Source organism: Leptomonas pyrrhocoris (assembly GCF_001293395.1).
Source record: "Leptomonas pyrrhocoris isolate H10 chromosome Unknown, whole genome shotgun sequence".
NCBI lineage: Eukaryota > Euglenozoa > Kinetoplastea > Trypanosomatida > Trypanosomatidae > Leptomonas > Leptomonas pyrrhocoris.
In genome coordinates this window covers 1,447,907-1,472,122 of record NW_015438359.1, presented here as the reverse complement: position 1 = coordinate 1,472,122, position 24,216 = coordinate 1,447,907, and the positions used below count along the sequence as shown (strand labels likewise).

The 24,216-nt window shown below is 56.0% G+C and overlaps 11 protein-coding genes across 16 annotated transcripts; 1 reads left to right on the top strand and 10 right to left on the bottom strand.

The window, feature by feature from the left end:
• Window positions 1-919: 919 nt before the first annotated feature.
• Window positions 920-1,588, bottom strand: ABB37_02300 (D-lactate dehydrogenase-like protein; the record flags this gene model as incomplete). Its single annotated transcript, XM_015799226.1, has 1 exon — window positions 920-1,588. One exon carries the CDS (start codon window positions 1,586-1,588, stop codon window positions 920-922), a length of 669 nt encoding a protein of 222 aa, XP_015662704.1.
• A 183-nt stretch (window positions 1,589-1,771) lies between these two features.
• On the top strand, window positions 1,772-2,494 carry ABB37_02299 (D-lactate dehydrogenase-like protein; the record flags this gene model as incomplete). The annotated part of the gene is made up of 1 exon (XM_015799225.1): window positions 1,772-2,494. The coding sequence occupies one exon, from the start codon at window positions 1,772-1,774 to the stop codon at window positions 2,492-2,494; it is 723 nt and encodes a 240-aa protein (XP_015662703.1).
• A 419-nt stretch (window positions 2,495-2,913) lies between these two features.
• Window positions 2,914-4,490, bottom strand: ABB37_02298 (putative mitochondrial mitochondrial carrier protein (MCP13); the record flags this gene model as incomplete). Of its 3 annotated transcripts, none has more annotated exons than XM_015799222.1 (1): window positions 2,914-4,490. In XM_015799222.1, exon 1 carries the CDS (start codon window positions 3,988-3,990, stop codon window positions 2,914-2,916), a length of 1,077 nt encoding a protein of 358 aa, XP_015662700.1. In that variant the 5' UTR covers window positions 3,991-4,490. The 3 variants fall into 3 exon arrangements, with proteins under 3 accessions (XP_015662700.1, XP_015662701.1, XP_015662702.1); XM_015799223.1 differs by having other exon boundaries at window positions 2,914-4,245; XM_015799224.1 differs by having other exon boundaries at window positions 2,914-4,233.
• A 1,177-nt stretch (window positions 4,491-5,667) lies between these two features.
• ABB37_02297 (putative mitochondrial branched-chain amino acid aminotransferase) lies at window positions 5,668-6,980 on the bottom strand (the record flags this gene model as incomplete). Its single annotated transcript, XM_015799221.1, has 1 exon — window positions 5,668-6,980. The coding sequence occupies exon 1, from the start codon at window positions 6,859-6,861 to the stop codon at window positions 5,668-5,670; it is 1,194 nt and encodes a 397-aa protein (XP_015662699.1). The 5' UTR covers window positions 6,862-6,980.
• A 1,170-nt stretch (window positions 6,981-8,150) lies between these two features.
• Window positions 8,151-9,363, bottom strand: ABB37_02296 (putative mitochondrial branched-chain amino acid aminotransferase; the record flags this gene model as incomplete). Its single annotated transcript, XM_015799220.1, has 1 exon — window positions 8,151-9,363. The coding sequence occupies exon 1, from the start codon at window positions 9,294-9,296 to the stop codon at window positions 8,151-8,153; it is 1,146 nt and encodes a 381-aa protein (XP_015662698.1). The 5' UTR covers window positions 9,297-9,363.
• Window positions 9,364-10,209: 846 nt separating this feature from the next.
• On the bottom strand, window positions 10,210-10,869 carry ABB37_02295 (hypothetical protein; the record flags this gene model as incomplete). The annotated part of the gene is made up of 1 exon (XM_015799219.1): window positions 10,210-10,869. One exon carries the CDS (start codon window positions 10,867-10,869, stop codon window positions 10,210-10,212), a length of 660 nt encoding a protein of 219 aa, XP_015662697.1.
• Window positions 10,870-11,669: 800 nt separating this feature from the next.
• Window positions 11,670-12,882, bottom strand: ABB37_02294 (putative mitochondrial branched-chain amino acid aminotransferase; the record flags this gene model as incomplete). The annotated part of the gene is made up of 1 exon (XM_015799218.1): window positions 11,670-12,882. Exon 1 carries the CDS (start codon window positions 12,813-12,815, stop codon window positions 11,670-11,672), a length of 1,146 nt encoding a protein of 381 aa, XP_015662696.1. The 5' UTR covers window positions 12,816-12,882.
• An 846-nt stretch (window positions 12,883-13,728) lies between these two features.
• Window positions 13,729-14,583, bottom strand: ABB37_02293 (hypothetical protein; the record flags this gene model as incomplete). Its single annotated transcript, XM_015799217.1, has 1 exon — window positions 13,729-14,583. Exon 1 carries the CDS (start codon window positions 14,386-14,388, stop codon window positions 13,729-13,731), a length of 660 nt encoding a protein of 219 aa, XP_015662695.1. The 5' UTR covers window positions 14,389-14,583.
• A 2,185-nt stretch (window positions 14,584-16,768) lies between these two features.
• ABB37_02292 (putative ribonucleoside-diphosphate reductase small chain) lies at window positions 16,769-18,130 on the bottom strand (the record flags this gene model as incomplete). 3 transcript variants are annotated; one of them, XM_015799214.1, is made up of 1 exon in its annotated part: window positions 16,769-18,130. In XM_015799214.1, the coding sequence occupies exon 1, from the start codon at window positions 17,945-17,947 to the stop codon at window positions 16,769-16,771; it is 1,179 nt and encodes a 392-aa protein (XP_015662692.1). In that variant the 5' UTR covers window positions 17,948-18,130. The 3 variants fall into 3 exon arrangements, with proteins under 3 accessions (XP_015662692.1, XP_015662693.1, XP_015662694.1); XM_015799215.1 differs by having other exon boundaries at window positions 16,769-18,118; XM_015799216.1 differs by having other exon boundaries at window positions 16,769-18,099.
• Window positions 18,131-18,615: 485 nt separating this feature from the next.
• ABB37_02291 (hypothetical protein) lies at window positions 18,616-19,763 on the bottom strand (the record flags this gene model as incomplete). Of its 2 annotated transcripts, none has more annotated exons than XM_015799212.1 (1): window positions 18,616-19,763. In XM_015799212.1, the coding sequence occupies exon 1, from the start codon at window positions 19,642-19,644 to the stop codon at window positions 18,616-18,618; it is 1,029 nt and encodes a 342-aa protein (XP_015662690.1). In that variant the 5' UTR covers window positions 19,645-19,763. The 2 variants fall into 2 exon arrangements, with proteins under 2 accessions (XP_015662690.1, XP_015662691.1); XM_015799213.1 differs by having other exon boundaries at window positions 18,616-19,707.
• A 708-nt stretch (window positions 19,764-20,471) lies between these two features.
• On the bottom strand, window positions 20,472-23,186 carry ABB37_02290 (hypothetical protein; the record flags this gene model as incomplete). Its single annotated transcript, XM_015799211.1, has 1 exon — window positions 20,472-23,186. The coding sequence occupies one exon, from the start codon at window positions 23,184-23,186 to the stop codon at window positions 20,472-20,474; it is 2,715 nt and encodes a 904-aa protein (XP_015662689.1).
• Window positions 23,187-24,216: the final 1,030 nt, after the last annotated feature.

Below are 24,216 nucleotides of genomic sequence, written 5' to 3'. Positions count from 1 at the left end.
CGTTACCATGCCGCCTTCAATTGGCAACACAAATATATATATCGGGGAAATGAGCAAATAGGCAGAAACTATACACGTATCTGCCTGCCCGACCAGTTAGTGCTCGCGTCTCGCCGTATTCCTAAAAACAAAACTATCACGTCCGCGTCTTCCGCGTCACACGACAGTCCGATTCAGTACACGCAACCTGCGCACGACACCCTTCCGTTTTACGTGGGAAGGGAGCGAGTGCAACAAGACGGTGGAGAACACCATTAACATATTTTGTAAGCGATAGAGGAGACGAAAAAAAAGCATAAAAAAGATTCGCATTTTGCTTTTACGGCGGTGATCAGAGCGTGCGCACGGTACGCAGCAGTCCCAGAGTGCGAGCCACTCCGTAGAGGACGGAGTAGAGCAGCTGATGCGCGTGGTCGGAGCCACGTAACGGGACAGGAAAAAACAAAGGTTACAAAGAGGGAAAAAGCGTCCACCGAATGGAAAAAAGAAACCACGAGTAAAAACAAAAACAAACAGTTACAACACTTCCTTTATCAGGACAACAATCAAAAGACAAAAGAAAGCTATATTCATTAAGAAGCTTAATATGCATCACACAGTCCTTTTCGCTTCACTTTGTCTTGTGCCGATCCGCCTCAGCGTAACCACTTCGCATTAATTGTGGTTTAACCAGGTTTTATTCCGTTGTGATGAATCAACACGAAGCGCCACTCTGACTCGTCTTGTTGGTGGTTCCTGGCGATCGAAAAACACGTCAACGGCATCGTGAGAAAGAAAGAAAAAATAAAACGGTTGATCTTTTCTTTTTAAATAATAATAATAACATAGTTTGAATCGAGAGAAGCAAACTGTTGGTCCTTGTCTACGTGCCTCTTCATCTCTCTTCCATTTCTTCTTCGCTCGGCCGCATCGAGTGCTCTCACAGGTGCGCCGTGGGGTACAGCTGCTGCTGGGAGGGGTAAAAACAGCCGGCGTTCATCACGTTGTCCGTGTCCAGCGCCTTCTTGATCGCCTCCTGCACGTCGATGTGGGCCTGGCCGTGCTCCTGCACCGCATAGCACACCTTACCTACCCCAAGTCCGTGCTCACCCGCAATGGTGCCACCGAGGGCAATTGCCTTCTTGATCATCTTCGTCTCCAGCACACGCAACTCCTTCAACTCCTGCGCATCCGCGAAGGGAATGTTCGTGTGGAAGTTGCCGTCGCTGATGTGCGCGCAGATGAGGCACTTCTTGCCCGCCTTTCTGAACTCCTCCTCCGTGTACTCGACGATCTCCGTCAGCCGTGGAATCGGGACACAGATGTCCGTGCCGAAAACCTTCTCCGTCTTGCCGCGGCTGAACATCGTCGCGAAGTAGCACGACCGCCGCGCGTTCCACACGTCTTGCATCTCCTTGCCCGGACGCAGGTAGCGCATCTGCGTCGGGTGCCCGGCCTCCTTGAAGATCGCCTCCACGAACCTGTAGTCCCGCTTTATGTCGCGCAGCCACCAGTCGTTGCTCGTGAACTCCAGTAGAATCGTCGCCGTCGTCGGCAGGGACATCTTGCAGTAGCTGTTCGTCGACGCAATGTTGTTGCCGTTCATCATCTCGCAGCGCAGCAGCGTCTGCGGAAAGCCACGCTGGCGCAGCGCCACCACCGCACGCACGGCGTCACCTGTGGAGTTGAAGGCAATGTAGCTTCCGGCGGAGTCATTTTCCTCGGCGCTCTTTGTGCTTGTGCCTGTTCAGTAAGCCGCCCTTATCCGTTTCCGCCTCTCCCTACTCACCCAATGGCGACACCTGCAGCCTATCAAATCGAACCGCTGGAGGCTCGCCAGAAGAAGTACGCCCACTGCATCGAGGAGCTCCGCAAGGTGCTGAAGAACCCGGAGAAGCAACTCGTTCTCGATCACAAGAAGCTGCTGCGCTTCGGCATCGATGAGTCTCCGCTGGATCCCGTGGCACCTGCGGCTGCGGTGCTGCCCTCCACCATCGAGGAGGCCGCCGCTGTAGTGAAGCTCTGCGCTAGCTTGCGCGTGCCCATGACGCCCAGCGGTGCTCGCACTGGACTGGAGGGCGGTGCGATCCCCTTCGCTGGTGGTGTCGTGATTGACACGGTGAATCTGAAGCGCATGGACTTCGACGTGGAGAACGCGTGTGTGTGGGTGGGCGCGGGTGTGAAGAAGCTCGCGCTGAACAGGGAGTGTACGAAGCGTGGCTTCCTGTTCGGCCCTGATCCCGCCTCCAACCCGTCGGTCGGTGGAATGGTGTCGACGTCCGGCAGCGGCATGTCGACGCTGCGCTACGGCACGACGCGGGAGAACGTGATTTCGCTGAAGGTTGTGACGCCGGCGGGGGATGTGTTGCAGACACGGCAGGTGGTGCGCAAGTCCTCTGCCGGGCTGGAGCTGACGCAGCTGTACATTGGGTCGGAGGGCACGCTGGGCATCATCTGCGAGGTCTGTTTCCGCCTGTTTCCGTTGACCAAGTACTGTAGACGCTTTCGGGGTTGAAGAAAAAGAGGGAGAGAGCCAAGGAGAGGAGGGTAGTCGACGACCAGTATTCCAAATCCGCATCAACGTCCTTGCCAGGGAGAGCATATGGCCAAACGTGTAATCACTGCTGAGTACGTGTGGGAGATGAGCAGGAAGCTGATTGTACTGCTATTTCGAACGGCATCACAGACAATCAACGTGGCAAACTTCCTTTCCTCATCGGCCTCCAAAGCGGAGGTGGTGCGGCACACGGGGTGGGCGCGGTAAGAAAGAAAAATATGAGGGATGAAAGGGGGAAAAAAATGGAACGTAACACAGAAACAGTTCGCCCTCCCCACCTCAGCCATTCACTCATCGAATCGCTCCTTGCGCAGGCGTAAACGGGAAAAACAAGAAGATGTGCCCAGCTTACCTTATTTCTCCCTTCTGTTTTTTTTTTACTCGCCGCGCAGTTTCTTGGTGAAATACTGCGTCATGGTGTAGGAAAACACAAGGCGTGGTGCGGTGGTGATCATCTTTGGCGTGATACCCTTGTAAAACGCCGCAAAGCCTTCCCGGCGCACCGTCGACACAAATACCTGCCACCCCGACATCTTGTCCGTCAGCCGCTGACTCTGAATGCGCGTCTTGATGACATCCATCGGCGAGGTGAAGAAAACGCCGACGCAGCCGCCGACAGTGGAGGCCGCGATGTTCTGCGCAAAGGTCGCATCGCGGTAGTTCTCCAGCTGAAAGACGTACTCTTTCGTAAACGCTGTGCCGCCGAAAAGGAGAAAAGACCCGGTGGCGTTGCGCACCGCCGTCGTCAGTGCCCCGGCGTAGAGCTTACCAACGCCCTCCGTGAGAATCACCGAGAACATGTTGCGACTGTGAACGGCGGCCTTGTTTGTTTGGTTCAGCACCTTCATGCGATCAAAGGGAAGCAGAACGATCTCGCACACGCCGACGAGGCAGCCGGCGGTTGCCTCCAGCGTCATCGCACCGCGACCCCCGCGCACGTACTCGCCCGTCCGGGTGTCCTTCTTGAAGAAGACGTTGCTGTGATGGACGTGTAAGTAATCGCGCATGTAGGGCTGCCCGGCAAACTTCATGATACGCTGCAGCACCTTGTAGGCCACCGCGTAGGAGCTGCCAGGGTACATGTGCTTCAGCCGCTCCATTGAGGAGATGTGCCGCACCGCCCCGGTCGTCGCATCAGTGTAGTGCTCCTTCAGCTTGCCAAACACGACATGATCTAGGTTCCGCCACGTAGCGGCAGGCGATGTGAGGTCCACAACGCGGTGGTGGTACGACATGAGACGCTTCGCCACGGTGTCGAATGGGTGGAAAATGATGATCTCACACATGCCCGCAAAGGTGGCCCCACCGCCGGGGCCGAAGAACAAGTTGTAGAGGAAACTCCTGTCGTTCTGCGGTCGTGTCAGCAGCGCCGGCGCGCTGGGCTGCGGCTTCGTCGGCGGTGCATCGGCACGGGCGTTGCCGGCGCTCACGTTGGGCGAGGACGGCGGCGACATCAGCGCCGATGAATCACACAAGGGAGAGGGGGAGAAAAAACGCACAGAATAACGTGGATGTGTGGACGGAAGACGGGGAAGGCGTGGAAGGCGTGGTGATCTGTTTCTGTGGCTCGTTCGCTGGGTGACTTCGTTGTGACTAACGAGAAGAAAAGATGTGCTCCAGAGTCACCAAATTGAGTGGGAGCAAAACGGAAGCAAAAGGTCTGTAAGTAAGGGTTAAAATTAGTACGGTCTTTTCCTTCGCAAGTGTCTCGGAAGACGGGAAGAGCGGAGGCAGTGTTATGAGAAAAAGGGGGTAAAATAACAGAATTGTTGACCACAGCAAGAGAACAACAAACGCAGAGCACGACTGCGCAAATAAGTAAATAAAAACGTCTCACCCAGGAGAAGGAAGAAACGGAGCCACCACCACCGTGCGAACAACACACGTACTTTCAAAGGCCGCAAGACGGCGGGTGTCGTTGACTTGATTTATTTATTTAGTTGTTTTTGTTTCTTTGAGCGGTGTTGGGAGTAGTAGCATACCGTTTCAATACAGAGACGCCAAAAGAGAATAAAGAAAGAAAGAGAGAAATGATTGTGAGAAGGAACAAGAAGCTCTGATCGAACGAGAAAAGTGCTAAGAAGGCATCAGGAGGGGGGAGGGAGGTAAAGCCCAACAACAAAATCGGCGAGGCCGAAAAGGAGGAAGTGCTTGTCCAGGTCACTGCACAACAGCTTTACGACGATCCGAGAATCTGACTGTGATGAAGTCAAAATTATTTTTTTCTTTTCTTTTCGGGGTTTTTCCTTTCTACATTTTATTGAAGGGACTGTGATGCAACGAGACATCGCTCTCTACCTACCGAATGGGGAACTCTTGCCACGGAAGAAACGAAACAGAAAGGATAGATTAAAAAAAAAAAAACACTGAAGAAAGCTGAAAATTAAAAAAGGAGAAAAAAGGAGAGGAGAGATCCAAGATGTTGTCGATAGACAAACGGAAACAAAAACAAACGCTAAATTCGCTTGGAGAGCTACCATATAGATACATAGATATGTAAATATATAGATATACAGGCGTCGCATAGAGAGAATGAAAAAAAAACGTAAAAGTAAAAAACCAAATGAGCGAGCAGGGGGTGAAGACGGAGAAGCGTCCGCTTCCAACCGGAAAACAAACAAAAAGGGAAGGATAGATGAAACACACTTGCTCACCGTCGTACACCATCGCCCCGATACCGCTGTGACACGTCCATACAATATATACAAATAGGTCATGTCTCTCACGAATCTGGTGTCGGTACTCCTTTTTTCACTTCCCTTCACGGTTTCTCAAATCTTTCCCTCCTGTGCTGAAAAGTTGGCCTCCACGCCGAGAAACAATTGCGTTCGCTTCGATGTTGACCTCCGTGGCGTGGCCGCCCCTCCTACTTCTCTCCCTTCTTCTTTATACCATCAATAGATCGAACAAGGATAGTAGCCCTTACTAACAGACAAATGCATATATATATGTAAACACACGGCGGTCCTTCCGTGAAGTGAAGTGCGTTGCTTCACCCAAGACCACAAACAAAGCAGAAGCCATCTGATCAAGTGAGTTCTCATCATTATGATACAGTTATTAGTCCTACGATTTAGCCCGAATGCTTAGAATCGCTATCATAAAGTTGGTTTCTCAGCTCCATGGCCTTTTCACGCGATCACCTCCACGGACCACGGACTCGGTGTCTTGCCGTACTGGATGTCCAGAATCTCGTGCAGGAAGCGGCGAGTGATGCTGTTCTCCGGGCACGGCACGGCGTACTCCTTGCCGCGATACGCAAGCAGATTCACAGGGGAAACGATCGCGGCCGTGCCACAGCCGAAGCACTCGATCACGCGACCCTCCTGCAGCGCCTCCACGAGCTCCTGCACGAAGTAGCTGCGCTCCGACACCTCGAACTCGCCCCACCCACGCGCAAGCTCAAGAATCGAGGCACGCGTCACGCCAGGGAGGATGGTGCCGTCGAGCGGGGCCGTGATCAGCTCCGTCTTGCCGGCCTTCGTCTTCCACAACGTGAAGAAATTCATCGAACCAACCTCCTGCACTTCGTCCTTGGCGCCGAGCCAGAGCACCTGATCGTAGCCACGCTCGTGCGCCTCCTCCTGCGCCAGCATGGGGCCCGCGTAATTCGCGCCAAGTTTGCTGCCGCCCGTGCCACCAGGCCACGCACGCTTGTGCTTCTCCTCCACAAGCAGCTTCACAGGTTTAATCGCCGCCGAGCCTGACTCACCCTCCGGTGGCGGGTAGTACGGGCCCACCGGCGACGCGATAACAAAGAGGCGCACAGAGCTGGACGGTACGACAGAAAGCGTCTCGGCGGTGCCGATGGCTGTGGGCCGCAGATAGAGCGAGTAGCCGAACTCCTTCGGCACGTAGTCGCGCTCCGTCCGCACAAACTCCTCAATCACCTTCACCAACTCCGTCGCGTCGAACGGCGGCATGCAGAGGGTGTGCATGCTGTCCTGCAGACGTGCCACGTTCTTGTCCGGGCGGAACAGGCGGATGTGCTGCTTCGTCAGCTTCTCGCCCTTCGCCACCTTCTCGATGTCGGCGATGTCCGCGTACGCCTTCATGCCCTCAAAGCACTCCGTTGCATAATGAAAACAGGAGGTCTGTGGTGGGAGAGAGAAGTTCGCAAACGGCACAATCTGCGGTGCTCCCCACTTGCCGTCCGCGTAGTCGATGATGACCATGTGCGGAGTGAAGACGGTGCCGAAGGCGACACCCTTCATCGGCGGCAGCGGCGGCGGGTTCGCCACGAGCGTCTTCGTCAGCGCAGAAGCGGTAAACGACGCTGGAGCGCTGCCCACCAATTTCGACAGACCTCGGCGGCTTAGGAACATGCTGTGGGTATGTGTCAGTTGACTTACCTTTCGTAGCTGGTTTGGGGGAAATGGTTTCGAGAGGAGATGATCTGCATTGCTTGAATGGAACTCGATCTACTGCAGTTATCAGCAAAGCTGCGTTGGAGCGCGCGCACGATTGAAGGCGATGACAACCCAAACGGTTGGAACACACATCAGACGAAGGAAAGCACGAGAACAGCAAAAAAACATGGGAAAAGGAGAGGTATTGGGCAACACAGCACAAGATTAACCCAAGACGACAACGAAATCGGCACAGGAGGGGCGCCCGTACGTCCACGTGCGTGGGAGTGGGTTTTTGCGCGAGACCTTCAACAGCGCAGCCCAGCCAGCTGCTCTCGCGCATACACCCGCAGAAACAAAGAAAAACCCTTTCCCGCTGAAATCTTCGAATCACCTTTCGACAAAACACGTATTACTAGTCGGATGCTGCGCAGGAACCGTACACGAACGACGCTTCGTCGCTACAACTCATTGATGTTATTTGTGTATTTTTCTTTCTCTTTTCCTTCCCTTTACGATAGAAGGTCGTCAATCCCGAAATCGTCGAATACCGAAAAGAAATCGAGAAAACGCAGGCCTCCCTCTTCTGTCCACTTCAGTGCAGAAAGGAGAAAGATGAACCGTGGGTGGAAGAGAAGGGACGAAAAGGGGAAAAAAAGTAGTAGAGGGAGAAGAATAGAAAAACTACAGCAACAGAGAGAGAGAAAAAATAGTTGTATAATTGTGAATACGAGTGCCATAAACCGGTATACACCTCTCCGCGCTGAGCAAAGAAAGACATTGAAAAGAAATAACGGGGAAACAACAAAGCGAGAAAGAACAAAAGATACGGAGAGAGATGTGTATATACTCATAATAAAGTTCGTGACCGAACTCTACATGAGGAAGGAAAGTTCACTTGAAAAGGGAGTAGACGAAAGAGAGAGAGGAGGAAACAATAACAGATGTGTCTGTATCAGAGCGGCGTGAAACCGACTACCACTCACAATGACACGAGAAAACAAGAAAAGAAATGATGCGAAAATAATCAGAAATAAAAGAGAGAGATAACGCAGCCTGCGGAATAACGAAGGAGGTGGCAGAAAGCGTCGGTAAAGTTCGTGACCGAACTCTACATGAGAAAGGAAAGTTCACTTTAGCGTTAAAAAAGAAGAAACGAGAGAAACGAAACACGCTTTGCCTACCGCAAAAACAAAAACCTTCATGACGAGGCATGTTAGTTCGGCGGCTCTACGTCCAACCTCAGCACCTTCACCTTTGTCGTCTTACGCGATCACCTCCACGGACCACGGACTCGGTGTCTTGCCATACTGAATGTCCAGAATCTCGTGCAGGAAGCGGCGAGTGATGCTGTTCTCCGGGCACGGCACGGCGTACTCCTTGCCGCGATACGCAAGCAGATTCACAGGGGAAACGATCGCGGCCGTGCCACAGCCGAAGCACTCGATCACGCGACCCTCCTGCAGCGCCTCCACGAGCTCCTGCACGAAGTAGCTGCGCTCCGACACCTCGAACTCGCCCCACCCACGCGCAAGCTCAAGAATCGAGGCACGCGTCACGCCAGGGAGGATGGTGCCGTCGAGCGGGGCCGTGATCAGCTCCGTCTTGCCGGCCTTCGTCTTCCACAACGTGAAGAAATTCATCGAACCAACCTCCTGCACTTCGTCCTTGGCGCCGAGCCAGAGCACCTGATCGTAGCCACGCTCGTGCGCCTCCTCCTGCGCCAGCATGGGGCCCGCGTAATTCGCGCCAAGTTTGCTGCCGCCCGTGCCACCAGGCCACGCACGCTTGTGCTTCTCCTCCACAAGCAGCTTCACAGGTTTAATCGCCGCCGAGCCTGACTCACCCTCCGGTGGCGGGTAGTACGGGCCCACCGGCGACGCGATAACAAAGAGGCGCACAGAGCTGGACGGTACGACAGAAAGCGTCTCGGCGGTGCCGATGGCTGTGGGCCGCAGATAGAGCGAGTAGCCGAACTCCTTCGGCACGTAGTCGCGCTCCGTCCGCACAAACTCCTCAATCACCTTCACCAACTCCGTCGCGTCGAACGGCGGCATGCAGAGGGTGTGCATGCTGTCCTGCAGACGTGCCACGTTCTTGTCCGGGCGGAACAGGCGGATGTGCTGCTTCGTCAGCTTCTCGCCCTTCGCCACCTTCTCGATGTCGGCGATGTCCGCGTACGCCTTCATGCCCTCAAAGCACTCCGTTGCATAATGAAAACAGGAGGTCTGTGGTGGGAGAGAGAAGTTCGCAAACGGCACAATCTGCGGTGCTCCCCACTTGCCGTCCGCGTAGTCGATGATGACCATGTGCGGAGTGAAGACGGTGCCGAAGGCGACACCCTTCATCGGCGGCAGCGGCGGCGGGTTCTCCGTCAGCGTCTTCGTGATGTCGGCAGCTTTGAAGGACATGGTGGCGAGAGGTGAAACGGTGAATGATTTCTTTATTAGGAAGGATAGTGCGCTGGTGGTGTTACCTTCCGAATTTCACGGGTACGATTTTGTTGGGGATGATGCGGTGGGGCACGCACCCAGCAAAGGAAGGGCGGATGTGGCGAGAGAGAGGAAGAAGTGGCGGAGAGGAGAAGTTGCAGCGCGGCTGCGTTCGTTTCTGCACTGCAGTGGGCCAGCGGCCGCCAACAGAGGGGAAAACAGAATACCCGTTGAGGCGCCTCGGCTCTTCTGAACCAATGGCAACCATCTGCTTGGCAGGCCTGCTATCGCGTGTTTCCCGCGAGGCTCGGAAGCCGGTGAGAGGCCGCGGCTGCTTCATCTTTCTTCCTTCTTCCGTGGGTGGTACTGGCCTGTACCGTACACGTCGTCATTTCGTAAAGCACCAAAGGGTATTTTAAAGAGCCCAAGTGAGAAGGAGCCGCAGGCAGCGGAAAAGGAGTAGAGCGCACACCCGCGCACACAATTGCAAGGAGGAAAAGGGAAAAGCACAGGCGGACGCACTGGTGCGTCTAAACTGTGCACTTTGTGGGTCTGTGCGTGCGTGGGTACGCGTGGGTGTGTGCTGCGGCCGTAACACGTGCCTCGTCCCCAGTCCTTCCCCCGCGTCAGTCCCCAGCGCACCGCCTTCCCTCAGCCACCGCCGCCTCGGATAGCAAAAACACACCAAGTGCGGGACGGCGGCACCGGATAAACACAGGCGAGGGGGGAACGAGATAACACGCACAGATGCGCATACTGCCGGATTACTCCACGCGGCGTGGAGACACTCCGATGCCTCGCGAGACAAACGGTCATGCATGGCAGCCCTCATCTCCCGTCTCCCCCTCACCCTCACCCGCTAACGCCGGTACGCCGTCTTCGTGCTCCGCCGCTACCAGTTACCGACAAGGTCCGCGAAACGATTCAGAATGGTGCGCTTCTTCCGCCCGCCGGAAAGATCAGACGGCACCCCGCCACCGCCGCCGCCGTGCACACTCCCCGCGCCAGGCAGCCGTTCCTCCTCTAGCACACACGACGCCACCAGTCCGATCGGCACCAGCCACAGCATCAGGAAAAACCCGATGATGTTCAAGACAGACGTGTAGTACATCAGCTGCATCGAGTACCAATACCACATGGCGCTCTCAATCAGCACCGCACCCACAGTGCAAACCACCAGCGGACTGTCCAAATTCGGCACAAATGGGAAGCCGCGGAGCAGGCGGAAGTACAGCGCGTTCACCGCCAGACTCAGCAGCGAGCGCCACCAGCTCAGTCGGTCAATAAATAGGATGGACGTGTGCACCGCGATGTTGAAGACAATCAACGCCCGCAAGGCCCACCGGGCACGCGTCGGGTGCTCCTCGGCGACGTCCGCCGCAAACATGACAGCGCAGGCAAGACCGAAGGCGACGAGGCCGATCGCAACGGCCACCATCAGCGTCGACACAACTCGGAAAGGGCCGAAAGACTTGTAGGCGCGGCGGGGACGCACCCACCACTCGCCGTCCTCGTCGTTGCCCCGGAACTGATACGCGTTGTCATTGGGCATGGGTGCCTGGCGCACGCCACAGCGGCCGTGAAGGTCCGAGAGCCATTACCGATAAGTGGCGCAGAAAAGGGAAGAAAATGAGAATACTTACAGAATTAAGTGTAACAGCGCCGGAAGTTGGTATACAACACTCCGCTATACGACACAAAAACCTGTTAAATTAGTTTTTCAAGAAAAGAAAAGAGCGCTACAATTGACCACAGAAAAAAAAAACTTTTCGTAGAGAGACAGCAATGATACTTTCGACTCGAGTGCCACAACGAGGCGCATCTCACACCCGCACACCGGAGCGCGAAACAATCCCTATCTCACGAAAAGAAAGAAGTGGATCACGGGAGGGGAAAATAATAAAAATTTTAACACAGCTGAAGAAACGGCGAACAACAAATTAGGGTGAGCAAACTGTCGCTAAATAAGAAGTGAAAAAACTCAACCAGAGACCGAAAAGTGCACTTCGGAAATGAAACAAAAAAGAAAATCCATTTTCATTTTGGAAAACTTTTCAAAAAAACTTTTCCTCCCGCATTAATCGTGACTAATAGAACTGGTCAGAAAGGAGAAAAAAAGGGAGGGAGAGCAATGTCGAACGATGAACGCTTTATGGCTCCATGTGTTGCTCAGCTAACTGACGCATTATGCGGCGTCGGGCCGCACGGCTGACCGCTGACGTTGGTGAGCTTAACGTTAACTGGCGGAACAGGCGATGCGCAGCGAGAGGAGAAATACACAAAAACGTTCACGACAAGGCACGTTGGTTCGGCGGCTCTACGTCCAACCTCAGCACCTTCACCTTTGTCGTCTTACGCGATCACCTCCACGGACCACGGACTCGGTGTCTTGCCATACTGAATGTCCAGAATCTCGTGCAGGAAGCGGCGAGTGATGCTGTTCTCCGGGCACGGCACGGCGTACTCCTTGCCGCGATACGCAAGCAGATTCACAGGGGAAACGATCGCGGCCGTGCCACAGCCGAAGCACTCGATCACGCGACCCTCCTGCAGCGCCTCCACGAGCTCCTGCACGAAGTAGCTGCGCTCCGACACCTCGAACTCGCCCCACCCACGCGCAAGCTCAAGAATCGAGGCACGCGTCACGCCAGGGAGGATGGTGCCGTCGAGCGGGGCCGTGATCAGCTCCGTCTTGCCGGCCTTCGTCTTCCACAACGTGAAGAAATTCATCGAACCAACCTCCTGCACTTCGTCCTTGGCGCCGAGCCAGAGCACCTGATCGTAGCCACGCTCGTGCGCCTCCTCCTGCGCCAGCATGGGGCCCGCGTAATTCGCGCCAAGTTTGCTGCCGCCCGTGCCACCAGGCCACGCACGCTTGTGCTTCTCCTCCACAAGCAGCTTCACAGGTTTAATCGCCGCCGAGCCTGACTCACCCTCCGGTGGCGGGTAGTACGGGCCCACCGGCGACGCGATAACAAAGAGGCGCACAGAGCTGGACGGTACGACAGAAAGCGTCTCGGCGGTGCCGATGGCTGTGGGCCGCAGATAGAGCGAGTAGCCGAACTCCTTCGGCACGTAGTCGCGCTCCGTCCGCACAAACTCCTCAATCACCTTCACCAACTCCGTCGCGTCGAACGGCGGCATGCAGAGGGTGTGCATGCTGTCCTGCAGACGTGCCACGTTCTTGTCCGGGCGGAACAGGCGGATGTGCTGCTTCGTCAGCTTCTCGCCCTTCGCCACCTTCTCGATGTCGGCGATGTCCGCGTACGCCTTCATGCCCTCAAAGCACTCCGTTGCATAATGAAAACAGGAGGTCTGTGGTGGGAGAGAGAAGTTCGCAAACGGCACAATCTGCGGTGCTCCCCACTTGCCGTCCGCGTAGTCGATGATGACCATGTGCGGAGTGAAGACGGTGCCGAAGGCGACACCCTTCATCGGCGGCAGCGGCGGCGGGTTCTCCGTCAGCGTCTTCGTGATGTCGGCAGCTTTGAAGGACATGGTGGCGAGAGGTGAAACGGTGAATGATTTCTTTATTAGGAAGGATAGTGCGCTGGTGGTGTTACCTTCCGAATTTCACGGGTACGATTTTGTTGGGGATGATGCGGTGGGGCACGCACCCAGCAAAGGAAGGGCGGATGTGGCGAGAGAGAGGAAGAAGTGGCGGAGAGGAGAAGTTGCAGCGCGGCTGCGTTCGTTTCTGCACTGCAGTGGGCCAGCGGCCGCCAACAGAGGGGAAAACAGAATACCCGTTGAGGCGCCTCGGCTCTTCTGAACCAATGGCAACCATCTGCTTGGCAGGCCTGCTATCGCGTGTTTCCCGCGAGGCTCGGAAGCCGGTGAGAGGCCGCGGCTGCTTCATCTTTCTTCCTTCTTCCGTGGGTGGTACTGGCCTGTACCGTACACGTCGTCATTTCGTAAAGCACCAAAGGGTATTTTAAAGAGCCCAAGTGAGAAGGAGCCGCAGGCAGCGGAAAAGGAGTAGAGCGCACACCCGCGCACACAATTGCAAGGAGGAAAAGGGAAAAGCACAGGCGGACGCACTGGTGCGTCTAAACTGTGCACTTTGTGGGTCTGTGCGTGCGTGGGTACGCGTGGGTGTGTGCTGCGGCCGTAACACGTGCCTCGTCCCCAGTCCTTCCCCCGCGTCAGTCCCCAGCGCACCGCCTTCCCTCAGCCACCGCCGCCTCGGATAGCAAAAACACACCAAGTGCGGGACGGCGGCACCGGATAAACACAGGCGAGGGGGGAACGAGATAACACGCACAGATGCGCATACTGCCGGATTACTCCACGCGGCGTGGAGACACTCCGATGCCTCGCGAGACAAACGGTCATGCATGGCAGCCCTCATCTCCCGTCTCCCCCTCACCCTCACCCGCTAACGCCGGTACGCCGTCTTCGTGCTCCGCCGCTACCAGTTACCGACAAGGTCCGCGAAACGATTCAGAATGGTGCGCTTCTTCCGCCCGCCGGAAAGATCAGACGGCACCCCGCCACCGCCGCCGCCGTGCACACTCCCCGCGCCAGGCAGCCGTTCCTCCTCTAGCACACACGACGCCACCAGTCCGATCGGCACCAGCCACAGCATCAGGAAAAACCCGATGATGTTCAAGACAGACGTGTAGTACATCAGCTGCATCGAGTACCAATACCACATGGCGCTCTCAATCAGCACCGCACCCACAGTGCAAACCACCAGCGGACTGTCCAAATTCGGCACAAATGGGAAGCCGCGGAGCAGGCGGAAGTACAGCGCGTTCACCGCCAGACTCAGCAGCGAGCGCCACCAGCTCAGTCGGTCAATAAATAGGATGGACGTGTGCACCGCGATGTTGAAGACAATCAACGCCCGCAAGGCCCACCGGGCACGCGTCGGGTGCTCCTCGGCGACGTCCGCCGCAAACATGACAGCGCAGGCAAGACCGAAGGCGACGAGGCCGATCGCAACGGCCACCATCAGCGTCGACACAACTCGGAAAGGGCCGAAAGACTTGTAGGCGCGGCGGGGACGCACCCACCACTCGCCGTCCTCGTCGTTGCCCCGGAACTGATACGCGTTGTCATTGGGCATGGGTGCCTGGCGCACGCCACAGCGGCCGTGAAGGTCCGAGATCAATTACCAACAATACAACTAAAGGGAGGGAGGGGGATCCGACCGGGATGGCAGAGACGAGGCCGCAACGCGAAGAGAGACCCTCCTTTTTGTTTTTGGGTGTTGGCTTGCCTGCGGAGAAAAAAAGATATAGTTCCAATGATTATCTGCTCTGCGTACACAAGCGAAGTGAGGGTGGTGCGTGTCAGTTCAGAAGGCGAGACAGAGAAGACGTCGAAAGAGAAAAAGTAAGAGAGCACGTTGTCGTCCAGTCGTTGTTCGCGTTTTACACGCATTTTAGCTCGGTCGTGCGTCAAGGCGGTCCGGCACTTCTTTTCTGAGGCATCCAGAGAGTGAAGAAGTACTACTATGTTATTCTCTTTTTCATTGGGCATACAAAGCAGAGCACATCACGGCCGTCCTAACAAAATATGCACGCCCGAAGAGTTCCATCGGCAGTCAACAGCGGCGAGAGGGCTCAACAGCGCTTCCTGCAGAGAAGCAACGTTCTCCTCATGCCCAAGCATCACGCTTTCAGAGCAACGAATCCCACCATCTCCGTGTTTGAGGAGAGCTGTGGTTGCTGTCGGGGTTGTTGTGTTTTTTGTTTGTTTTCCGTTGTTTTCGACAGCAACTGGATCTTCGTTCTCGCACTTTCAAAACATATATATATATATATATATAAAGATGCGTATGCAGTTCGCACGTAATGGAAACACCGTTGCCTGCATTGAAGGAGAGAGCCAAAATAATAATAATAATCTTCTTCAACCACCGAGGGGTTAGCGAAGTCGAGAAGGAAGAATTAGTTGTCTGCAACAAGCCTGAAAAAATAAGAACAATAAGAACCGACACATAACAATCATAAAGTAGCGTTTCGTGTGCTCCGTGTCTATAAGCGAACTAGATGAAGGGTGGGGAGATGATGGAGAAGAACAGAACAAGAGTGAAAAACAATAATAATAATTAAAATCCACAAAGTTTATCTATCGCATTTTTCAAAGAGGAAAAAAAGAAAATGGGGGTAGCTCAAAGTGGCTTGAATACGTCTATCTTCATCGATTGTCACTCTCTTCACAGCTCTTTTGTTTAGTTTGCTTCTTCGTTTCTGCCTCCTTTTTTGTTATCCTTGACAAAAACATTCTCCCTACGCCGCCGTTGTGTCTCACAGCGTTGAGCGGCACAACGGCGGTGTCGCGAGAAGAAAAAACCCACAGGAGAAACCGAAGAAAGAAAAGGAAAAAGAGAACTGTTCTATGCAGCTTTAGAAAAGAGGTGTAACCGGCAGCAGTACCTCCATTTTATGGCGGTCTTTACCCGCCTTTGTTCTTTTTCCCCCTTTGCCCTTGTACGATAGCGTATTATTTTTTGTTGTGGTTGTCGCCTTCGGTGTCGCGGAAGAACACAAACAAGTAGAGACAAGGAAGAATAAACCGTCGCCCTCGGGACGCCGCGGAGCTGCGAGGTGCCGCACCGCAACTTCCACACTCACCCAAGAGAAGCGACAGGCGACAGCCAGAGCGAACGAAAACAGAGAGAGGAGAGAAACAGAGCAAAATACGTCGTAACGCGTGTCCAAAGAGTGAAGGGGTCCGATGCAACGTCGGCGAAGGCGACGACGAACAATACCCGACAAACTAGTTGGTTCATGGCGTGCCAACACGCACGCTTCCTTCACGCTGCAAGAAAAAAAAAGGACTCCTCTTTCGCAGTTGTGTATTCAAAGAGAAAATGTATATATATATATTTATTTAATTATTTATCATGCGCGCATCTGCAGAAAGGGAAAACAAAACGAGACCAGAACTGCCGCCATCACGCATTTCTCGCTCCTGGAAAAGAGAAAAGGGAAAAAAAACGCGGCACGTTGTAAAAGGAGATTAGCGCTTAAACAAAACGCGGTCCTCTCCATTTTCGTGGTGCATCTCTGTCAGGTACGCACACCACGTTAACCTCGCGTGGATTTCTAAGCGGACTGCGACGACAACAGCAAAAAAAAATTTCGCACGTGTTTTTTTTAATTTCCCATTTCATTTTGCGCTGTGGAGTTCTGAAAACGACTCTGGCAACACAAAGAACCTAAATTCTTTCCCCGGCTTTGTTTCTTCGTGTATGCAATTCCGGCGGACTATTCTCTTCTTTGGTGTCCTCCTTCGTCTTCTATGGCTTATAACGTCATCAGCACTCTTCCGGCGTCGTTCTTTAAAGACAATAATTGTTGTGCTCCACATGATGTAACGGGAGATGTTGAAGAACAGGAAAGAAGAAAACGTTCAACAAATGTCCCTAAGCGAATCCGTGCCGTGATGCTGTCTACCGTCGACCTCCTTTTTCTTTTTAGCACCAACGCTTTAAGCGCTTAGAAGTCTTCCGCAAGCGAGAACTTCTTCGTCGTGCCCTCCGTGCTCATCACGCCGGCCTTCTGGTACTCACCAACCTTCTTCTCGAAGAAGTTCGTCTTGCCCTGCAGCGAGATCATCTCCATGAAGTCGAAGGGCTGCGACACGTTGTAGTGCTTCTCCATCCCCAGCGACACCAGCAGCCGGTCCGCCACGAACTCGATGTACTGCGCCATCAGGTCCGCGTTCATGCCGATCAGCCGCACGGGCAGCGCGTCGCAGATGAACTCACGCTCGATGTTCACCGCGTCCACGATGATCTCCAGCACGCGCTCGCGCGGCAGCTTGTGCTTGATGTGCGAGTTGTACAGCAGGCACGCGAAGTCCGTGTGCAGGCCCTCGTCGCGCGAGATCAGTTCGTTGCTGAACGTCAGCCCCGGCATCAGGCCGCGCTTCTTCAGCCAGAACAGCGCGCAGAACGACCCCGAGAAGAAGATGCCCTCCACCGCAGCGAACCCGATCAGCCGCTCCTGGAAGCTCGCGCGGCTCCCGATCCACCGCACAGCCCACTCCGCCTTCTTCTGAATGCACGGGATCGTCTGGATCGCGTGCAGCAGCCGCAGCTTCTCCTCGGTGTCCGTGATGTACGTGTCCAGCAGCACCGAGTACGTCTCCGAGTGGATGTTCTCCATCATCAGCTGGAACCCGTAGAACGCGCGAGCCTCTGGCACCTTCACGTCGGTCATGAAGCGCTGCGCCAGGTTCTCGATCACGATCCCGTCGCTCCCCGCAAAGAACGCCAGCACGTGCTTGATGAAGTGCCGCTCCCCGTCGTTCAGCTTCACCCAGTCTTGCATGTCGTTGCCCAGGTCGATCTCCTCCAGCGTCCAGATGCAGCTCTCCTGCTCCTTGTACTTGCGCCAGATGTCGTGGTACACGATCGGGAACAGCACGAAGCGGAACGGGTTCTCGCGCTGCAGCGGTTCGTCCATCGCGTCCGGCCCCTCCACGGCCGTGTCCGCGGGCAGCACCGACGCCCCGGACGTCAGCGGCTTCATCAGCAGCTCCTCCGACCGCAACTGGTCCGCCGCCGCATCTGCAGCCGACACGCGCGCCAGCTCCTGCGATGACGCCTGCTCCTCCGAGCGTTGACGCTTCGCCGCAACATGGCTCTTGTTCTTGCCGTCAGACTCCGACATGGTGCTCCGTGAATAGTACGATGGTTCTCTGTATGATCGAATAGGTCTATAGCTACGCAGATTCAGAAGGGAAACAGCAGCGTTAGTGTGGCAATAAGAAATTAAACCGGCGTTTTGCAGAATGGCAAGAAGAAGAGGACTTTATAAGCTCTGTGCAGCGATGAGTTATCCGTCGTGGTATCCAAAGAGATAAAAGGGGCAGGTTTATTTGTGTGTGTGTGTGTGTGCATGCGTTAGAAAGGACGAGAACGGAGAACTGATTGACGTACCGCTTCACACTGCTTCGTCCTCTATTTCATCAGCAGAAAAAAAAGAAAACAGCAACGCCACCTCGAAAAGGCGGACTTGCACGGTGGCGCGACGTACTCGTGTATTGGCGAGTGTCCTTGTCGAGATGGAGCTCTGTACGAGGCACAGTATATATGTATATGCAGGAGAGAAAACTCTCTTCCCCCTTGCTAACTAAGTGGATGAAGCAAAGTGCGAGCCGGGGCAATCATCCGCGTTTCATAATGGGCTACAAGGCTTTATTGAAGCTCTACTTCGCTACGGAGACACCCAATTAGAGTTTTAAACACGATGCATTAAGCGAGAAACCTCAGTCATTAACTTCGTCTCAACCACAGTACTTCAACAGCCAGCGATTTCGTTCTTTTTCCATTTTTCCTTCACCAGCGCGGGCGTTTGTGACCGCCATCAGCCCCATCGGCGGTCTTTGGAATGTTGCACGCGATCACCACGACACGCCGCCCCGTCGCACTCGCCGGCTGCGCCACCTCCGCCCCGTCCTGTCCCTCTTGCGTTGTCCTGCGAGACGGCCGCCGCCTCTTTCCTGCCGCGGCCGCCACAGCCGCCCCGATAGGACCCACTGTGGTGTCCTCCGAAAAGAAAAAAGGACCGGGTGCGTCACGTGGGGGTCGAACTGCCAAACACCGCATCGCCGCCGGCTCCGACACGAGCAGGACGGCCTGCCCCGGTACGACGGGCTCCTCCTCGAGACACCGTGCCGTCACCCGCAGCTGTCGATCAACCGGCACCTCGCCGGACTCGTTGGACGGCAGCAGCAGCGGCTGCGGCGATGACGTCTCCTTTCCTTCCTCGTCGTCCTTCGCACGTTGATTTCCGCCCTCGAGCGTCACACTGGCCAGGTTGAGGGCATCGGCGGCGCTGGCGCTCTCATTCGATGCCACCGCGGCGGACACGGCCACATTCGGGAGTCGCACCAGCATACACGTCGCAAACGGAGATCGCTCCGCTACGCCAGCCACCAGACCGTGCTGCACGTGGGCGGCGACGAGCGTGGTCATCACATTTACCTGCACGTCTCCCTGCGGGTTTCCCTGCCGCGCCGTGTCCGCGTGCACCTCCACCGATTTGATGTGGACGATCACATACACGTCGGTGGCAGGAGACGACGACAGCCCTAATTTACTCGTCCCCGTCTCGTCGTGCTGTGAAGGCTGCTGCGCCAGGTCCTCCGCAGACGGTTCAAAGGAGCGGTGCAGCAGTTTCTTGAGCACCATCTCGTGCAGAATCGTCCGATCACGCATGTGGCGCAGCGGCAGCACGACGGAGACGACTTTTGTCACAACAATCGCGTCGCGGAACTGCGCGGCGCCGAGGGAAAAGAAGGGGGCTGGGTCCGGGACGTCCCGCACAAGTGCCGCGGCGGCTTCCTTCTTCCGCTGCTGTCCCATGCCGCACGGATGTATCCGTCTGTGTTTACTTATATGTATTCTTTCCTTTTACTCGTTGCGCCTCAGAACAGGTAAATGGAAAGGTCAACGATGATAAAAATGAACACCGAGGGACATCTCAAAAAAGGAGAGAAGAGACAGAGCAAAGAGGAGCGGAGAAAGCCACCATGCAAAACACAAGCAAGCAAAGAGACGAGAAAAAAAAAAGGTAAGCGCCGCAGTGGCAACACATCACAACGACAAACCCGCGACGTTGTGGTCTTCTACGCTAACGGCGGAGGATGAAAAATGAAGGAAAAGGGGAAACCAAAAATGCCTCCATGAGAGGAGCAGAATACATAGAAAACCCTGCATGCGCTTTTTACACTCTGTGCAACGATAACGGTTATCGTTGTTGATGCTTTTCCGTTGATTTGCAATCATGGATGCATTGTCAATATAAGTGCGTGTGTAGGTGGGGTGTGACGCCCTAGACATATATATGTAGTGAAATCGAAGAAAAAATGTACAGAGTCGGAGCAGATTGCCTTCAAGATAAAGAACCAAAAGGAAGCCGCATTGTTAACATTAAAAAACCGAAGCTAAGAACGAGAACACAAAGGTAGATACAAAATAAACCTGCGGAGCTCAGTCCTGTTTTCCTCGAACATAAAACAGAAAAAAGAATGGTTGCGAATGAGGACGAGCAACGGGGACGTTAAGTCCGGACACGTGCTGTCGATGCGGCAAAAAGCAGTTGCTTCCGCGCTTTTCCCCCTTCCCCGCTTGCATTGGAAAACAGCATGTATTTTCCTTCGCGTCCCGACCAACGCCCATCACCGCCTCCACTACCCTCGCAAAGAGCTGGGCGTGGAGGGAAGATCCGATGCGTCTTCTCCGGCACCCGCGCGGAACACGCGCTCATCGCCTTCCTCGCCTTCCGCCGTCCACGCGCTCCGGTTCAGATTGCGCGAGCTCGCACTCGGACCCGTACCGCCAATAGCGCTGCTTTCAGCCCCGCCCGTCGCCGTGGCCGTGGCGGCCGTGATGGGTTCGCCGTGGTGCTGCACCGACCGTCGTCGCCGAGTAGGTTCGTCTTCTTCGCTTGCATCCACGTACACATCCACGTCCATCGCACTGCGCTGCTCCGCCTGCTCTGCCTGGCCATCCTCGCCCCCGCTCCCCTCCTCCGACTCCTCCAGCATGAAGTCCAACACATCTCGCACCTCCACGACCTGGTCTGGTGACTCCTGCCACGTCTTCAGCGCACAATTGTAGTACTCGTGCGTCAGCGGGTCCCAGAACATGTTGCGCTCGAAGGAGTAGTACATGTCGCTGCGGTCGTCGTAGACCCAGTCCGTGGCACCGGCGATCGGCACACCCAGCTCCGCCGCGGTGAGGTAATTCGCATCGTACGCGCGCTGGAAGAAGCGCATGAAAAAGCGGTTGCGCTTGCGGGCCTGCGTGTACGCGGCGGTCTCGCTCGACAGCTTCTTCTTCATCTTCCGCTTGCTTTGGTTCGACGCGCCCGGCGTGACGTGGTGGTGTTGCGGCTGATGGGGAGAGCCAGTGGGGAACAGCGGGGAGGCGGTGCGCTGCCGCTGCCGGCGCCGATCCCCGCGGCGTCGCTGGGTGGCGAAGGCGGTGGGCGGGGAGACCTCCGAGCCGAGCCCCGAGTCGGCCGCCGTCCTCTCGGTGAGATCACTTACACTTCTCGCCGCTCCGCCGTCGCCTCGGCCGCTGCTGGAGAGGTGGTTGTGGGTGCCTTGCTCACCGCGCCACGACTGTTGACCCTGCTGGGTATCACCGCCACCTCTCGCGTTCCGTTGTTCACGTGCGGAAGGACTTCGCCGCCGTTCTCTGTCCGGCACATCCGCAAAGGAGATGTGCAGGGTGCTGTGCCCCGGCTGTTCCGGTGCATCACGCGGCGGCGGAGGCGACCCCCCCTCCCCGCTTCTCGTCCCGCGCTGCGTCGTTGCGAGTCGCCGCCTTTCATTCGGTGAAGCCTCGCCGAGGGCCGCCTCGTTGTCGCGGCCGTAGCCGCCGACGCCACCGCTGCCGTCCTCCCCCTCTTCTTCCTCGTGGCGATGGCGATGATGGTGATCGTCCGTCCCGCCAGTCGTGCTGTTCATTACGTGTACCATGTACTCCACCGCATCCGCGTGCCGGCGCGACGCGCGGTGCCGCTCCGCCCGCAGCTGCTTCCGCGCCGTGACGCGGATGTTGTGGATGTAGCTGTGCATACAAAGTGCGAGCAGCAGCAGAAGGCCGTGCACGGCCAACGCCCCGAGGTACAGCTTATACCCGTACCGCCAGCTCACGTTGCAGAGGCGGCCCGACAGGTGCTCCCCCTCGCAGGTCTGGCGCAGGCAGGAGCTGTAGTGATGGAAGAGCACCACCGCGACAACGCCGCTGAGGGTGCCGAGGAGGAGATCGAAGAACAGCATCACGAGAGCACCGCTGCGGGTCGGTCGTGCGGCAATCCACGCCGTGAGCGCCAAAGCAATCAACTCACACAGGAGCTGGAGAATCGCCATGGACCATATAGCGCCAATGAAGCGGTGCACGAAGTTGGCGGAGGCTGTGCAGAGGGTGGCGCCGGTTACGACATCCGTGACCGTCCACTCCAACCGGGAGCTGACCCGCGGCGCGCACTCGCTCCAGCTTCGGTTGTGGCAGGCGACGAACAGACCCAGCGAAAGGTAGCTGTCCGTGTGTTGCAGTGCCACCCACTCCGTGGTGCAGGTGCTGAAGACAAGGCAGAAGACGCTGAAAGTCAGGATAAACATCAACAACAAACAAAAGCGCCACAGTACATTCACGGCGTTGTACTTCTGCTCCTTGTAAAGCACGAAGTTCTCGAGGTCGTAGCGGCTGTACGTCTCGCGCTGATGAGCCGTGAGCTCGACCGTGCTAAAGCCCATCCGGTGGCGCAGCACCACGACAGAGGGAATCCCCCACGCCGACCCACGCGGCTCCTGCTCCTCAAACGCGATCAGCTCTGCATCTCCGGCATCCGGGATGGTCGGATAAAGCGAGTCCTCGCGTGGGGACGTGCGCGGGACGGCTGTGTTTTTCACAGTTGTACGCAATGGCGTGAGCAGGCGAGCGGCAGAAGTGCCCGTCGTTCCATCCTCGCCATTCTTCTTGTTAGTACTGCTATTATCTTCACCGTTACGGCTCCTCGCGCCCGCACCCGCAGCAGCAGCAGTCGTGATGTCCGCCATGTAGAACGGCGAGGTGGAGTTCGACAGATGGGCCGGGGAGTGATCCCCGCCGCTTTGGCGGGCTAAGGCCGGCGGACTGTGAGTCTGCAGGTGCGGCGACGAGGAGCGCGCGGCGCCTGTACGAGGCGCGAGAACAACGGCAGCTGATCCACCACCGTGATTGCTAGCAGGTGTGTTCTTTTCGGGGGTGTCCGTCACGTCGCTATTGGCAGCTCCGCCGGGAGGCTGCATGGGAGACGCAGTATTCCGACGGGTGTTGCCCACCAAAATCGACGCCGCAGCGCCGGGGGACGAAGAAGCAGCGGCGCCGCGGGGGTCCGACTGATCCGGTGGCATGCAGCTCTCACGCACAGCGCTTTCGTCGGCGGCGGCCACCGTCGAAGAGACTCTGCCGCTCGTTGCACCGTCTGCGGCGTCTCGCTGTGGTGGCTGCTGCGACGGCGATAAAGGCGCAGTCGAGCCCGGCGGAGGAAAGGGCAGACGACGATGGAGTGGTGGTGGCCTGCGCACACGCACACGTGAGCAGAGCGCAGCGGTGTTCAGCGACGACGATGGATCTACGTGGGCGCCCGGCGGGTCGGCGACGTCCAGCTCGACACCGTAGTCGTGCGGTGGAGGTGGTGGGGGAAGCGACGACGTCGGTACAGTGGCGCCTCACACGCGGTGAATGCCTCGTGAGATTACAAGATGTATATATAGGAAAGTGGAGATGGAGAAAAACAAAAAGAAAAGCTTATTGCGCACGTGCGGGTGTGTGGGTGGTTGAGTGTGTGTCTTCGCCTTGTCGTGCTACGGTGACGTGCGCGCAATCTACGCAGATGCAAAAAAAAAAAGGGAGCGCCTTCGTTAAACCCGCCGCCAATTTAAAACAAAAAATTGTACAGTGAAAGTTTATGTTTCACGAGTCTAGAAGAGGCAAAAGAAAGCACCTCGATGATGTTTCCCTTCGAGTGCAGTGATCGCCTTCTCTTCTCTCACGGTGCAGCCAGGCGTGACGTGTGGCAAAGCTTGTATAGAATTTTTGTGAGGAGATTTGTGTTGTTTGTGGAGATCACGCGGACCGTAGTTAAACCTGCTTCGTTTCTACTTCTATCTTCGCAAAGCTTTTTTTTTAGGGGAGGCTCATTTTCTGCGCGGTTGAACGCCGTGTTTTTCCTAATTTGGAGCTGGCATTAGAAGAAGGCGAGGGAGGAGGCAAGGTATGCAGTTTTCTTCTCCACAAAAACAAAAGATGCATCACCACGGCGATGTGAGCAGGGAGTCCGACGATCACAACTGCAGTGGTCAGCAATGAAGTGCGTCGCAACGGTGGCGCAAACGGAGACGCGGACGACGAAGTTACGAAGCGCACCACAACAACGGAGAA